Below are 13,846 nucleotides of genomic sequence, written 5' to 3'. Positions count from 1 at the left end.
AGCTCTTGTTTATACAGCACAGGAAAGATGCTGCTGCTACTGCTGCTGCTAAGTCGCTTCAGTCGTGGCCGACTCTGTGCGACCCCATAGACAGTAGCCCACCAGGCTCCCCTGTCCCTGGGATTCTCCAGGCAAGAACACTGGAGTCGATTGCCATTTCCTTCTCCAATGCATGAAGGTGGAAAGTGAAAGTGAAGTCCCTCAGTCGTGTCCGACTGTAGCGACCCCATGGACTGCAGCCTACCAGGCTCCTCCATCCATGGGATTTTCCAGGCAAGATGCACAAAATACTAAAGCCAATGCTATTATGTTTTCTGTATTTTCTCTACAAAATAAAACCAATATCTAGATTTGTTCCTCCTAAATAATGCTCATAACATTCTCAGGCTGAACTCTTCAACATCTTTTGACAAATCTTGGTATATGTCTTTCTCAACAACTATGCTATTAGTCTATGCTTATTGCCTGGCCAATTCTTCCTGTTAAAAAGTGTTAAATGATTACCCGTTGCCTACAATGCACATCAGTTGTTTATAAAAGATGCACATATGTCACACAGCATGGAACGAGCATGAAGCGTGGCTGGCATGTGAATACTCAGCAGGGAGCTCTGCAGTCCTGTTCAGGAAGTCTTGACTCTGACTGTGTCTCCTACGGATGTGAGTTCCTCAAACGTGGAACACCGACATAGAGCACAAACACAGAAACCTCATGGCTGACAGTTTAAAATTCTCTTTAAATCAGTATGCAATGTACAAATAACTCAAACCCTGTGTGTGTATGTGTGTGTGTGTTTCATGCCACTGAATTGTACAAAATGGTTAAAATGGCATTATGCTATGTATGTTTTACCACTACTTTTTTAAAAAAAATTAATATGCTTATTTGGGGAGAAAAAAAAGCAAAATACAATTTATTCAGTTTTTTCAATTTCCAAGCAAGCCATTTTCAGTCCTGTTTCATTTAACTTCACAGTTAATTAATCAAATCCAATTACCATTTACTGGATTTCAAAACTGTGAGAGCGCTGAACGAAGGAGAAAGAAAAGAAAAAGACTTGGAAACAGCCCTGCTGAGTAAATGGGCTTATAAAAATGGACAGATCTCCAAGCCAACTTTGAACTATTTTTTTCTCTAGGCTTAAAAGATAGATAAGTTAATCATATCTACTCAATCTTCTCCTGGTATCAGTGTGTGTATCCACATGGCTGGAGAAGCCTGCCAGTCTGGCTGTGACTACAGCTGTCAACCCAATAAACTAAAGGCCTCAGACAGTGTTAAAAAATCACACTTTCAAGTCCTACTGAGGCTCAATTAAGACCACCAAGAATTTCAAAATGAGTACAAGTTCTTGATTATTTTCAAGACTAAGAAAACACTTTTGAATAGCTCAGTTTCTTATTCATGAATAAGATACATTTAAAAAAAATACAATTTTTTCAAATATATTCTTGGATTAGTATCCTACCTTACATTTGCTACTGGATCATGTGTCAGTTCAATAGCAGGTAGAAAGAAATATTTACAGAAAAATGATTTGGAAAAGATCTCTATAATAAATTCACAGGTATCCAAAAATCGGAGTCTGTTCCAATAACTTTTTCCTTGGCCCAGTTCTAGAAACAACAACAAAAAAGTTTTGTGTTTTAATTTTTCCTACATAAAATTTCCCGTGACAAAAATCACAAAGCCCATGACAGTTTTTTTATACCCACAATTTGCTTAGCAAAAACAAGAGATAAGGGGAAAAAAATCATATTATATACCCCTGAATTAATGAAAGCATAAAAAACAAAAAGAAATTTATTAAATATTACATTTAATTCAATAAGCATTTATTAAATATTAAAGGAACATATTTACTATTTTTTGATTACCCGCTATGTACTAAGTACTGATACATATTATCTCATTAAATCCTGAAAGCCCAATGGGATGGGTATATATTTATTCCTACTAAAAGATAAGAGTACCAAGATTCATAGAGGTTAAAGGAACAGAGCTAGAATTCAAATGCAGGTCTGTATAACTTCAAAATCTTTTGACCAATGAAATTAACTGTTTTCTTCCTCTTGTTTTCTTAAAATGCTTTGAAATAAATCATATATAAACAAAATTATCACTGAAAATAATTCAGGTCAATATTTAAAGGATAATTTTTTTCTCCCTTATTACACACATATTCAAAAGCAAAATTCTTAATGTTTAAAACCAAATATAATCTCCATTCAAAATAAAACATTCTAAAGAGCAGGCCCTACCACTAAAAACTGAAAATTGAATTAAAATACAGTTAAAAAAAAAAAGAAAGATTAAAGTATATTGAGCAAAATTTTTCTTAAACAGAATTTTATGTGCTCTAATTTTTTTTTTAAAGTGGTGATCCATACTTAAAATTGTAAACTATAATAACCAGAAAATCCCATTACCTGTCTATGCTGGATAATAGTTTAATAAAAGCATTAAGGCACTATGGTCAAAACAAGTACACAATAATTAACAAATTCACTAAGTATATATAGGTGTCTATCACTACTTCAAGAATTAATTCTTTAACAAAAGGTTTTGTCTTGATTTTAGCCCATAGCAAATTAAAATAAATTTGCATTTGTTAACTGACAATTTTTTAAGACATTATAAACCACTTCGGCTCACTAGATTCACATTTGAGTGTACTATCAAATCTATTCAAGAGGACAAAACCCACATTCTGTATTATTTAATATAAGAACACAAAACAAATTATTAGATTCATGGAAAACCTGCTTGTATCTTGTTTTCAAATTGTATTTATCAGAATAGAAACTGAGCTTTCAACAATAAGTATATGTATTTTAACTTCTCAAGTATAGAAATTCATGAAAGGTAGCCTAGAGTAGATGAATTTTTCATTCATCAAAGATCTGATCCTGTAAAAAAATTTCTAAAACAAACAAAAAGAAATTAGCCTATAAAGCTCAAATACAAATATTTAGCAATACTGGCCTAATTATTCGTAGCAATATGATAACATAAGTCAGATCTAACTAAGGCCAACCAGTTTATTTACTTTCTGTTCTCCAAATGAGAGAGAGTGATTACTTACGTTCAATTAATTTTTGAATCACTTCATGTCTCTGTTCCTGTTTACGATTATAACGTAGAAAAATGCATAGCGTTCGTGAAGCCGCCTTTTGGACAGGTAAGACATTCTTAGAGAAATAAGAAAGACAATTAAACAAGTCTAATGGTATATGCTGTAAATAATTTGACCCCACACATCAATTTTAAGTTATAGACTAAAAGTAAAAGCAGTGCTGTCTGCCTCTGAAATCAGTGTGGATGTGTCTTCATCATTTAATGTTATCAGTCAGGCAAATCAACTCAGCTATCACACTGCAAAGTTCAAGTAATCTGGCAGAGTCACTTCCAAATCACCCAGATTTGATTTATATTTGAGTCACATCTCCTTGGCACCTCATTTTAAGTGATATTCTCCCCAAATACACCTCAGCCACTTCTAGACCATGTTACTCATTTATTCAACAAACATTTGCTAGTACACACCCTATGTCAGGTACCTCACCAAAAATGTGCCACTTCTCAAATCCAGAGATCCTATGACCAGGTATACGTCAGATTCCTCTCACTTAGTTCTGCCTCCTCCACCTCAATACTATTCTTTAAGATCCCTGGTCCATGACACAGATGAAGTTTAGAATCCAAGGGACACCATGGCAATTATTCTTACTAGTGTTTTAAACTCTTTGAGCCTTTGGATTTGTGTCACACCAACTGGGCAGAACCTTAATTCTAAGTAAATCCAACCATCCATCTTTACTATGGCTTCAAACTATGCATTAGAGAAAAATCTCTCAACCAGGTATACTGTATCCAGTATAAATTCACATTCACTATCTTGACTTACATATATATATAACATTCAGTTCTTGAAGATTCAGACTATCATGATAGGGATGCTTGAAATTCAAGTAGAAAAAATATACATTGCTCAGAGAGTATTGCCTATTACCTCCTTTCACATTTTATACAAGCTATTTCCATTCTATCTAGTACCATTTTGTGCAGTTTTTTAATCTGTTGAAGGTAAAAAAGAATATTCACTATAAATTAGAACAGAAAATTTAAGAAATGTACATAAACAGAAATATCAGTGGAATTAAGGAAAATGAATGTTAGATAAATGAACTTAAATAAAAGGACGTTACTCTTTTCTTTCATTTTGTATATACTAATAGAATTCCAAATGCATAAACACTAATTGTTTGAAACAGAAATAATATAAAATATGTATATTTTATACCTCACAGTATAAGGTAATACCTTTGGGGCCAGAAATCAAAGACAAAGGTAATTATATTAAAACAAACAAAAGTCAGTTTAAAGAAACTGCGACCACTTGAGCATGTGAATAATGACTGAAATTGATTAAAACATTGTTCAATATAAAAGATGAGTCTAAATGAAAGGAAAAAATAAAAACAAAATTCATTCATCATCACTGGGTTAACTCTGAAAATTGACAGAGGGAAAGAAATAAGAATTAATCCTCTCTTTACATTAGGAAATATATTTTAGGATAAATTAAAAAAAGCATTTATCTGCAAATCAAGACCACTATGAGGTACCATTTCACACCAGTCAGAATGGCTGTGATCCAAAAGTCTACAAATAATAAATGTTGGAGAGGGTGTGGAGAAAAGGGAACTCTCTTACACTGTTGGTGGGAATGCAAACTAGTACAGCCACTATGGAGAACAGTGTGGAGATTCCTTAAAAAACTGGAAATAGAACTGCCTTATGATCCAGCAATCCCACTGCTGGGCATACACACTGAGGAAACCAGAAGGGAAAGAGACACGTGTACCCCAATGTTCATCACAGCACTGTTTATAATAGCCAGGACATGGAAGCAACCTAGATGTCCATCAGCAGATGAATGGATAAGAAAGCTGTGGTACATATACACAATGGAGTATTACTCAGCCATTAAAAAGAACTCATTTGAATCAGTTCTAATGAGGTGGATGAAACTGGAGCCTATTATACAGAGTGAAGTAAGCCAGAAGGAAAAACACCAATACAGTATACTAACACATATATATGGAATTTAGAAAGATGGTAACAATAACCCTGTGTACGAGACAGCAAAAGAGACACTGATGTACAGAACAGCCTTATGGACTCTGTGGGAGAGGGAGAGGGTGGGAAGATTTGGGAGAATGGCATTGAAACATGTAAAATATCATGTATGAAACGAGTTGCCAGTCCAGGTTCAATGCACGATACTGGATGCTTGGGGCTAGTGCACGGGGACGACCCAGAGGGATGGTATGGGGAGGGAGGAGGGAGGAGGGTTCAGGATGGGGAGCACATGTATACCTGTGATGGATTCATTTTGATATTTGGCAAAACTAATACAATTATGTAAAGTTTAAAAATAAAATAAAATAAAATTTAAAAAAAGCATTTATCCTGAGAAGAATGCCCTCAACAATGTAGAAGAAAAGAGAATTTAAAAGCCACTCTTTTGTAAGTTCTAATGAAATAACTGATTCAGGCAAGGATCATCAATGGATACTAAAACTGAAGGGTAAAAGGTTACTGGGAAACTGGGTATTCAGTGTTGAAGTGTCAGCTTCAGATTATGACAGATCACAAGGGAAAAAACACAATTTTGCAGTGAACTAACAGAGATGTCTCTGCCTGCACAAGCACTCCAAGCTCATTTACAAAGGGACAGGCATCCAGATGTGACACAACATAAAATACACAGCAGCACTGATAAAGAATTCTTGCCAAACACATTTGATCTAAGACTCAGCAAGCCCTTATCAAACCTCCAGCTTAAAACAAACATGGAGAAGAGATAAACAAGTAAATCCATGAAGACATTCTACAGGACAACTGACTAAGTCTCTTCCACAATTCAATGTCATGAAAAAGTGGGGGAAGGGCAAAGAGGGACTCTGTTCTGGATTAAAAGCAAACTAAGAAATGTAACCACCTGAGGCTATGTATGGATCTTACTTGGATCCTATATAGAATAAAACAACTATCACACCCATTTGGGGGATAACTGGTAAACTCTGATATGAATTTTAAATGATATTAAAGATAATTGTTCATTTTGTCAAATGTAATAATTGTAACATGATTATATAGGACAATGTCCTTTTCTAGAGATGAATACTGAAATGCTTAGAGATAAAATATGACATCTATAACTTAAACTTTTTAGCACAATGAAATGGAAAAGGCAAATATGGCAAAATGTTAATAACTGTTAAATCAAGGTGATGGGTACGTGAGAGTTCATTGTAGTATTTTCTCTGCCTTCATGCATCTTTAAATTTTTTTCATTATAGAAGTAGGAAAAAAAGTTACTTGATGTCATTCCTCTACTCCAAAACCTTCCAAAACCTTCCCCTGCATAAGAGAATATAATCTCCATTCTACATCATGGCTTTCGAGCACCTGTGTGCTGTGGGCCCAAAGACCTTTCCAGGCTCATCACTAACAACCGCCACACTGGCTTCCTTGCTGGCCCTCATAAAACCAAGCACACCCTGAATCACATCATTGCATTTACTCTTCCCTTTGTCGGGATCACCTGTGCTTCAGACCTCCACATGGCCACTCCCTTACTTGGTCCAAGCCTCTTGATCGGAGAGGGCTTTTTCCTGACCACTACATCCACAATACCCTCCATCACTTTATTCCCCTCTACCCTGTGTTTTAGTTCTTCCTTGTACTTTTCATCCCTGGTGTCCAATGCACTGCGTTGGCCAAAATGTTCATTCGGGGTTTTTTTTTTTTCGTAACATCTTAAACAGAAACCTGAATGAACATTTTGCCAACCCAATATGTGTGTGTTGTCTGTCTCCAACAGAACTTAAAGTCCCATGAGAACAGATCCTTTATCTTTTCAGTCACTTAACAGTACACGGCACATTGTAAGTGCTCAATAAATTTTATTAAGTGAATGAATGAATGAATATTATGACCATTAGATATGGAACTAAAAATATAAACCTTTTTTTCCAGAAGACACTGAAATGAAATATAAATGTCTTTATTTGATCATGGAAAATGTGCTATAGTAAATCATATATCTTTTTTAAGTGTAGAATTACCTCCTTGCAAAAGAAAACAAAGCAAACCCCTCAGACTTGAAAGTATGTTGTTCACACTATGGTATAAATTATTTCTCTTTCCTGATATGAGAGAATATATGGAATAATTTTGTATACTTATTATCCAACCAGTCCATTCTGAAGGAGATCAGCCCTGGGATTTCTTTGGAAGGAATGATGCTAAAGCTGAAACTCCAGGACTTTGGCCACCTCATGCGAAGAGTTGACTCATTGGAAAAGACTCTGATGCTGGGAGGGATTGGGGGCAGGAGGAGAAAGGGACGACAGAGGATGAGATAGCTGGATGGCATCACTGACTTGATGGACGTGAGTCTCAGTGAACTCCAGGAGTTGGTGATGGACAGGGAGGCCTGGCCTGCTGCGATTCATGGGGTCACAGAGAGTCGGACACTACTGAGCAACTGATCTGATCTGATCTGATCTGATTAGCTTTATAAACACAAAGATGACTACTTAGTAATCAGGTTGAGACAAACAATTAAGATCAAGCTTCATAGGACTTATCACCTCCTGTTAATACATTTTATTTTACTATTTATCACTTCCCATACCATCACCTCTTTAGAACTCAAGGTCCATTAGAGCAGGAATCTGTCTTGTTCACACCCAGATCCCCAGCTCTCAGAACAGTGCGTGAAACACAGCAAACAGAAGCTGATTGCAGAATAAAGTCATCAATAAATTCTGCTTGACTTTGTGAAATTTTCTATGTGTTGCATTCATGCATTATCCTCTGATAAGTTATTTTTGCCAGTATCACTTTTTAAGATGACTACACCTATAAAACAACCTTCAACCCCTAGGCTTTGCTTTGATACACCAAACAAACTTCAAGCAGAGGTGCTAGCATAAGATATATGCCTACCATTTTTTAGTTAAGTTATAAAATGACATCAGTAATGTCATTTTTTCCCTCTTTTTAACCACTGAAGCTAAAACTGATTTTGGGTTTTTGAGATGGCTACTAGATTTCATTATCTCCCCCCAACTTTTTTTTTGAGAACAATGAGAATTCAAAGTACTCTTTAAAAAATAGTTTCTAACACATACACATTATGTGGAACTTTTGTATACTTGAAAAAAAAAAGGTAGTAGGATGCCACAGTCAACATATAATCAAACTGCAGGTTAAATGATCCTCTGGGAATTTTAAGGAAAAAAAGGCAGACAATTTACTCTATGGGGAAATTTGAGTACAAGCCTTTCTTTCCCCCTGCTTTTGACTCTAATTTTTAGGCTATCCACAGGAGGGCATCCATGTTTTTTCTATAAATTTTATCTGTTACAAGGTAAAAAAAAAAGAAACCAAAAAAAGAAAAAGAAAGCAAATTAATATTAAAGGCGTTTAAGGAATACTCTTAGGTAAGGTGAGAGAGCACAGCTGAGGCAATGACACATGGAGGGTGCACATCAGAGCAGAAGTCGCTGTGCAGTTGAGACTCCTACCAGCCTCTCCCTGGAGCACTGTATCAAGCTTGAAGTGAGTGTGTTGACACTCTCCCCCGTGCATCCCTCTCTTCAGCTGAGTAGCTGATCAAAAGGAGAACCCAGTGAGGAAGCAAAGGTAACAGCACCCCTCTAGGCAGAAGGGCATGAACGGAGCTTGCCGTTCTATTTCAAGAATGTGGAGAATTTGGTTAATTCCAAAATGTGCTCCAGTTCAAGAAAAAATCAGATAAGAGGCATTGGGCTCACATTTGTCATCATGATTGTGAACATTCTTTGTAAGAAACGATAATAGATCTGATCACTTGATATGACTTGTGGCAGACAGGCGTATTTCTGGAGCAGCTTCTCATGAGTTCTCCACTTTAAGGACGCTGCAGCTCGCTGCTCAGCAGCTGTGAGAGCTGGAACCAAGTCAGGCAGAGATGATAACTGAAGAAGAAAACACATCAAGAGAATCAAAGATAATTAAATACATCAGCTGCAGCACTCAGCCAAATTATTCAGACTTACAATACACTGGGGAAGGGAAAACTCTTAATCATTTCCGAACTTAGGAGGCATTGCAGTTGTCACAGGGAGGTAACTATTCAGTAAAATCAAATACTTTAAAAAAATCTGTAAGTAAAATTTATGATTCCTGGCAACAAAATTTTGAAAGAGACAGATTCATAGCTCTTCCAGTTAAAGTAAAATGTATTCTATTTCACCATCAGCAAACTTTGATATTCTAAATTCCTACCCTTTGTCTTCACTAGTTGCTATTCTTGCAATAACAATTAATGCTAATAAAAACTGAAAATATGAAAGTAAACCCCAAGGACAGTAAATAAAGATTGCGGTAAGAAAGGTAGAGGCAATTCGAGCTGTCATAACTCCAAAAGATTTTTACTGAGCCCTTCTAGGTGGCCAGCACTGTGTTAAGTGTTTTTCATACATTCTTTCATTGATTCCTCTCAACAACTCTGCAGAGTAAGGTCATCCATACAAGATCCAGAAGCTCTTTTGATCCATCAGATTCACCTTATTTTCTTGAACACTGCTCTCCCCACCAGTAGACATCAGTTCCAGAATCTCTGGAAGATGATCTATGAGAGCATCTAGTACCTGTTAACAGAGATACTGATTACCCTTCTTGTAATGGCTGTGTTTTTCTAATCTTAGATCAATTTACTTGCCAATTTCTACACAGAAATAGTGGGTAGTTACCAAAGAGCATTTTGGGGGTTTCTAGTTCTCCTGCTCTATCACCTTTCTGCTGCAAAGTCTTAGAAACATAATCAACTACCTTGGTCAAACTACTTTTGAAAAGAGTTTAGTATGTCTGCCTCTTGATATTATTCAAATAGTTTCGATGCAAGACAGCCTAACAACATCCTTAAAACTGCCTCCCAACTTTTGAAAAACAGTTTAGGGGGTCGGACGACACCCTCAGAGATGTCTCACGTTGAGGAGCTGAGCTTTGGCAAGCCAGCAGTTGTTTGAGTGAATAGGATACACTAGATAAAGCATCAAAATTAAGTGTTCCAGAGGCTCCACAATGCGAAGGGAAATAAAAAGATATAAAATGTGATTGATATAATATATGACCACAATTGTGTAAAACTTAAAAAACCTTTATATAGACAAAAACAAAAATGAAAACATACAAGAAAATATTAAATACAAACAGTGATTAGAACTAAAAGTACTCTTTTGTCTGTCTACTTTTTGGCATTTCCAAAGTTTCCATAATATAACAAATACATATATATTTTTAAAAACTTAATATTTTTTAATAAAAGACCTTCCCAATCTCTAGTCTATGACACAGTCATTCATCACTTACAAGCTTCCAGGACTAGTCAGCTATTAGAATTCATGAATTCTCAAGAAGCAGGAAAATAAAAAAGGCATTGATATACTCAAACCTGATATAAAAGAAGTAAAAAACAAACAGTAAGAAGATATTACCTCCAATGATTCATCTTGCAACAATGTTATTAGTTCTTTATGTATTAAATATACTCCAGAATTCAGAAGTTTAGACACCTAAAATATAGCAATAAAGTCTCTCAGATTTGAGATTACTAGACATATAAAGGTTATAACAACAATTAAAAAAAAATAATCCCTGCAGATTTACTTCCAAAAGGAGACTTGGTTACAACATAAATATAAAATTAGATTTCTAGAAAAAACTACTTGCACACCTAATAAGCTTTTCAGTCTGCATCCTGACATGCTGGAGTGTATGAGGGTAGGGAAGTGCACAGGTGGGGGTGGGAGGTGTAGAATGGATTTATCCATCTTAAGTTTCCTATCACAAGCAGTAATGAGCCCATGAGTGCCTATAGTTCATATTTTAGTCTTAGAGCAGCCAACAGGGTCTTTCAAGAGAGCGAAGCCAGGGGAGCACTCATCCTGGTTTAGAGCTCCCAGAGGGCACAAGTTCTGCTGAAGGCCAGCAGTCACACAGGGACAGAGCAAACTCCTAAGCTAGCAAAACTTCAAAGACTTTTCCAATCAAAGATTTCAATCAGTAAGAGAGGAGTTGGGAGTTGTTGTTCAGTCGCTAAGTTGTGTCCACCTCTGCAACAGGCCAGGTTCCCCTGTCCTTCACTGTCTCCAGGAGTTTACTCAAACTCATGTCATCCAACCATCTCATCCTTTGTCACCCCCTTCTTCTGCCCTCAATCTTTCCCTGATGCTGGGAAAGCATAATCTTAAGTCTAAACTAATCCAGCTCGTTAACAAACCACTTTTTCCCCCCTCCAGACAAGCAATGGTGAAAATCTACAATGGTAGATTCACCAGGTTCCACTTTACCTTTAAGTATTTTTTAACATACTAGGTTTGAGTAAGCTTTAATTGAAAAGTGAGCTCCTGATAAAGAAGGTATTTCAAAAATCTTTGCTCTACAAGGTTGTTTTTGATTTGAAAGTATTTTGAAAATACTATTTTTCTCAAAAACCAGAATAAACCTGGACCATACTAATTATCAGAATCCAATAATAACATTGTCAGGAAAATTTAAATCCCACCAGTAGATTTTCATTATTTAAAAGGACAAACCTACACTAAGCATTCATTTATGGAGTCAAGTATCATCTTAACCCACCACCATGGTATGACTGGGTGAATACAGAAACTAGCCCCCCAGCAAATAGCCAACCCAATGATTTCCAAACTCACTTCTATCAGTGAAATATTCTTGTATATATATTTCAACACGCCTATTTCTATGGTGCTAATACATTATGTCCACTATAAAACATAAATAAAAATAAAATAGTAAAGGCATGAGATAAAAATAAACTTAAGTAGAAACTCTCATATTGTATAAATACTGCTTTCTCAGACTCTAATCTCATGCAACCATCTCATGACTCTATCTAGACAAACACAAGTATGCAGGACAGCAACCAAGCATAAGTGCCTTAATACACTTAAGAGATAAGTAGTTCACTCAGCCAGCTAGTGCCCTCTGCCATTTTTCCTCCTCCAAAAGCATATTCCTATATGTGTATTTACAAAGATGACTTAATTGTTCAACAATGAATTATTTTAATTAACTATACCATTTAAAGGGAATCTTTTTTGGACTTTGCACACAGAACATTCATTTAATTCACACCAGAAAAAAACCAGCAATGACTATCATTCAATAGTCAAGAGTCTAAACCAACATTTCTAATGCTGTTATGGATATCCTACATAGTTTTAGCTAATCTAACAATGCTTTGAACACAGTTCAAGGAAGGAGATACAATATTCTCACTGAGAATAAGAATATTACTATAAAGGAAATAAATATTTTATTAAGCCACTAAGATTTTTTAAATTTCTTTTTAAAAATTTTATCTTTTGGCTGCACCCCAAGGCATGTGAGATCTTAGTTCCCCAACTGGGAAATGAACCCATGCCCCCTGCATCGGCAGCATGGAGTCTTAACCACTGGATCATTAAGGAAGTCCCAAGCTACTCAGATATTTTTATATGACAGTCCTGAAGTCGACAAATTATACATGTTATACATGTTTATGGCAATGATGGCACACATGTACTTCTAAAATCACTCAAGAAACATGCCCTAAATTTCAGCCTCAAGGGTTAAGAAGTTAATTACATTTATCATAAAATTTAAATTCACTTTTGTGGGACTTCACTGGTGATCCAGGGGTTAAGACTCTACTTCCACTACAGGGGGCATGAGTTCATTCCCTGGTTGGGAAACTAAGTTTCGCACATGTCCCTCAGCAAGGTAAAAAAAAAAAATTCACTTTTGCTCTGACACTACGAAGAGTTGTCATAACAGCTAAAAATATAAGCTGTGCTCACAAAATATGAACCATGTATGGTAAAAGCCATAAATTTAAATAAATACTCTCTCAATTTTCCATTTGTTCTCAAGTTCTTGATTTTAGGTACAATGCTAAATATAAACATTATAAAGCATTACAAAACTGATTTTACTTCCAGATCTACAACAGCCATATTCATACCACAATGTCTGGCTTAAAGAGATAGTATAATTTAAGACAAGATATACTGAACGAATGGATTAATACATGATAAATGAATGTAACATCTATTTGTAAATGAATTCTGTAAACACTCTAAACAGAATTATGAGAATTTTTCCAAATTTAGGATTAGAATATGAAAGAGATATGGAGCCAATATCTTTTAATAAATCTGAAAACAAAAGTGTACAAACAACACATCAGAAAATCCTCTAGTACACATAAGTAAAAAACAACAAATGTAAAGTGGTTATCACTTTTCCAGACTTACTTCATAAAAGCAAATAGCAATAGTATATCTGACTGGTACTTCAGGGTCATGACAAAGACAGAAGAATGTAGAATAGAGTTCCATGTGGAAGTTTTTGGGATCAACAAAAACAATCATGGCCTGGAGGTGGAAGATGAATTTCAAAGAGAAAAACATGCATCAATAACAATATCATAGTCATTTCACTTAAATTGAAATCATGTTCTCTGAATCATAATTTAGTTAGAAATCATATTTGGAAGATCCAAATACATGCAGATAAATCTAACATATATGTTGCTACTGCTGCTGCTAAGTCGCTTCAGTCGTGTCCGACTCTGTACGACTCCATAGACGGCAGCCCACCAGGCTCCCCCGTCCCTGGGATTCTCCAGGCAAGAACACTGGAGTGGGTTGCCATTTCCTTCTCCAATGCATGAAAGCGAAAAGTGAAAGTGAAGTCGCTCAGTCGTGTCCAACTCCTAGCG

The 13,846-nt window shown here is 35.8% G+C and overlaps 1 protein-coding gene across 5 annotated transcripts in view; it reads right to left on the bottom strand.

Moving 5' to 3' along the window:
* Nucleotides 1-13,846, bottom strand: part of PPP4R4 (protein phosphatase 4 regulatory subunit 4) — a 104,153-nt gene that overhangs the window by 27,227 nt on the left and 63,080 nt on the right. For all 5 annotated transcript variants that reach the window (XM_024982120.2, XM_024982118.2, XM_024982119.2 and 2 more), the window contains 6 exons: nucleotides 13,380-13,499; nucleotides 10,557-10,634; nucleotides 9,627-9,710; nucleotides 8,853-9,035; nucleotides 3,086-3,191; nucleotides 1,469-1,616 (listed from right to left, as the gene is read on the bottom strand). In XM_024982120.2, the coding sequence (XP_024837888.1) occupies nucleotides 1,469-1,616; nucleotides 3,086-3,191; nucleotides 8,853-9,035; nucleotides 9,627-9,710; nucleotides 10,557-10,634; nucleotides 13,380-13,499 (719 nt within the window). The remainder of the gene's footprint in view (nucleotides 1-1,468; nucleotides 1,617-3,085; nucleotides 3,192-8,852; nucleotides 9,036-9,626; nucleotides 9,711-10,556; nucleotides 10,635-13,379; nucleotides 13,500-13,846) is intronic.

This window comes from Bos taurus, chromosome 21 (assembly GCF_002263795.3).
Source record: "Bos taurus isolate L1 Dominette 01449 registration number 42190680 breed Hereford chromosome 21, ARS-UCD2.0, whole genome shotgun sequence".
NCBI classification, from domain to species: domain Eukaryota; kingdom Metazoa; phylum Chordata; class Mammalia; order Artiodactyla; family Bovidae; genus Bos; species Bos taurus.
This window is presented reverse-complemented; position numbering and strand designations above follow the sequence as displayed.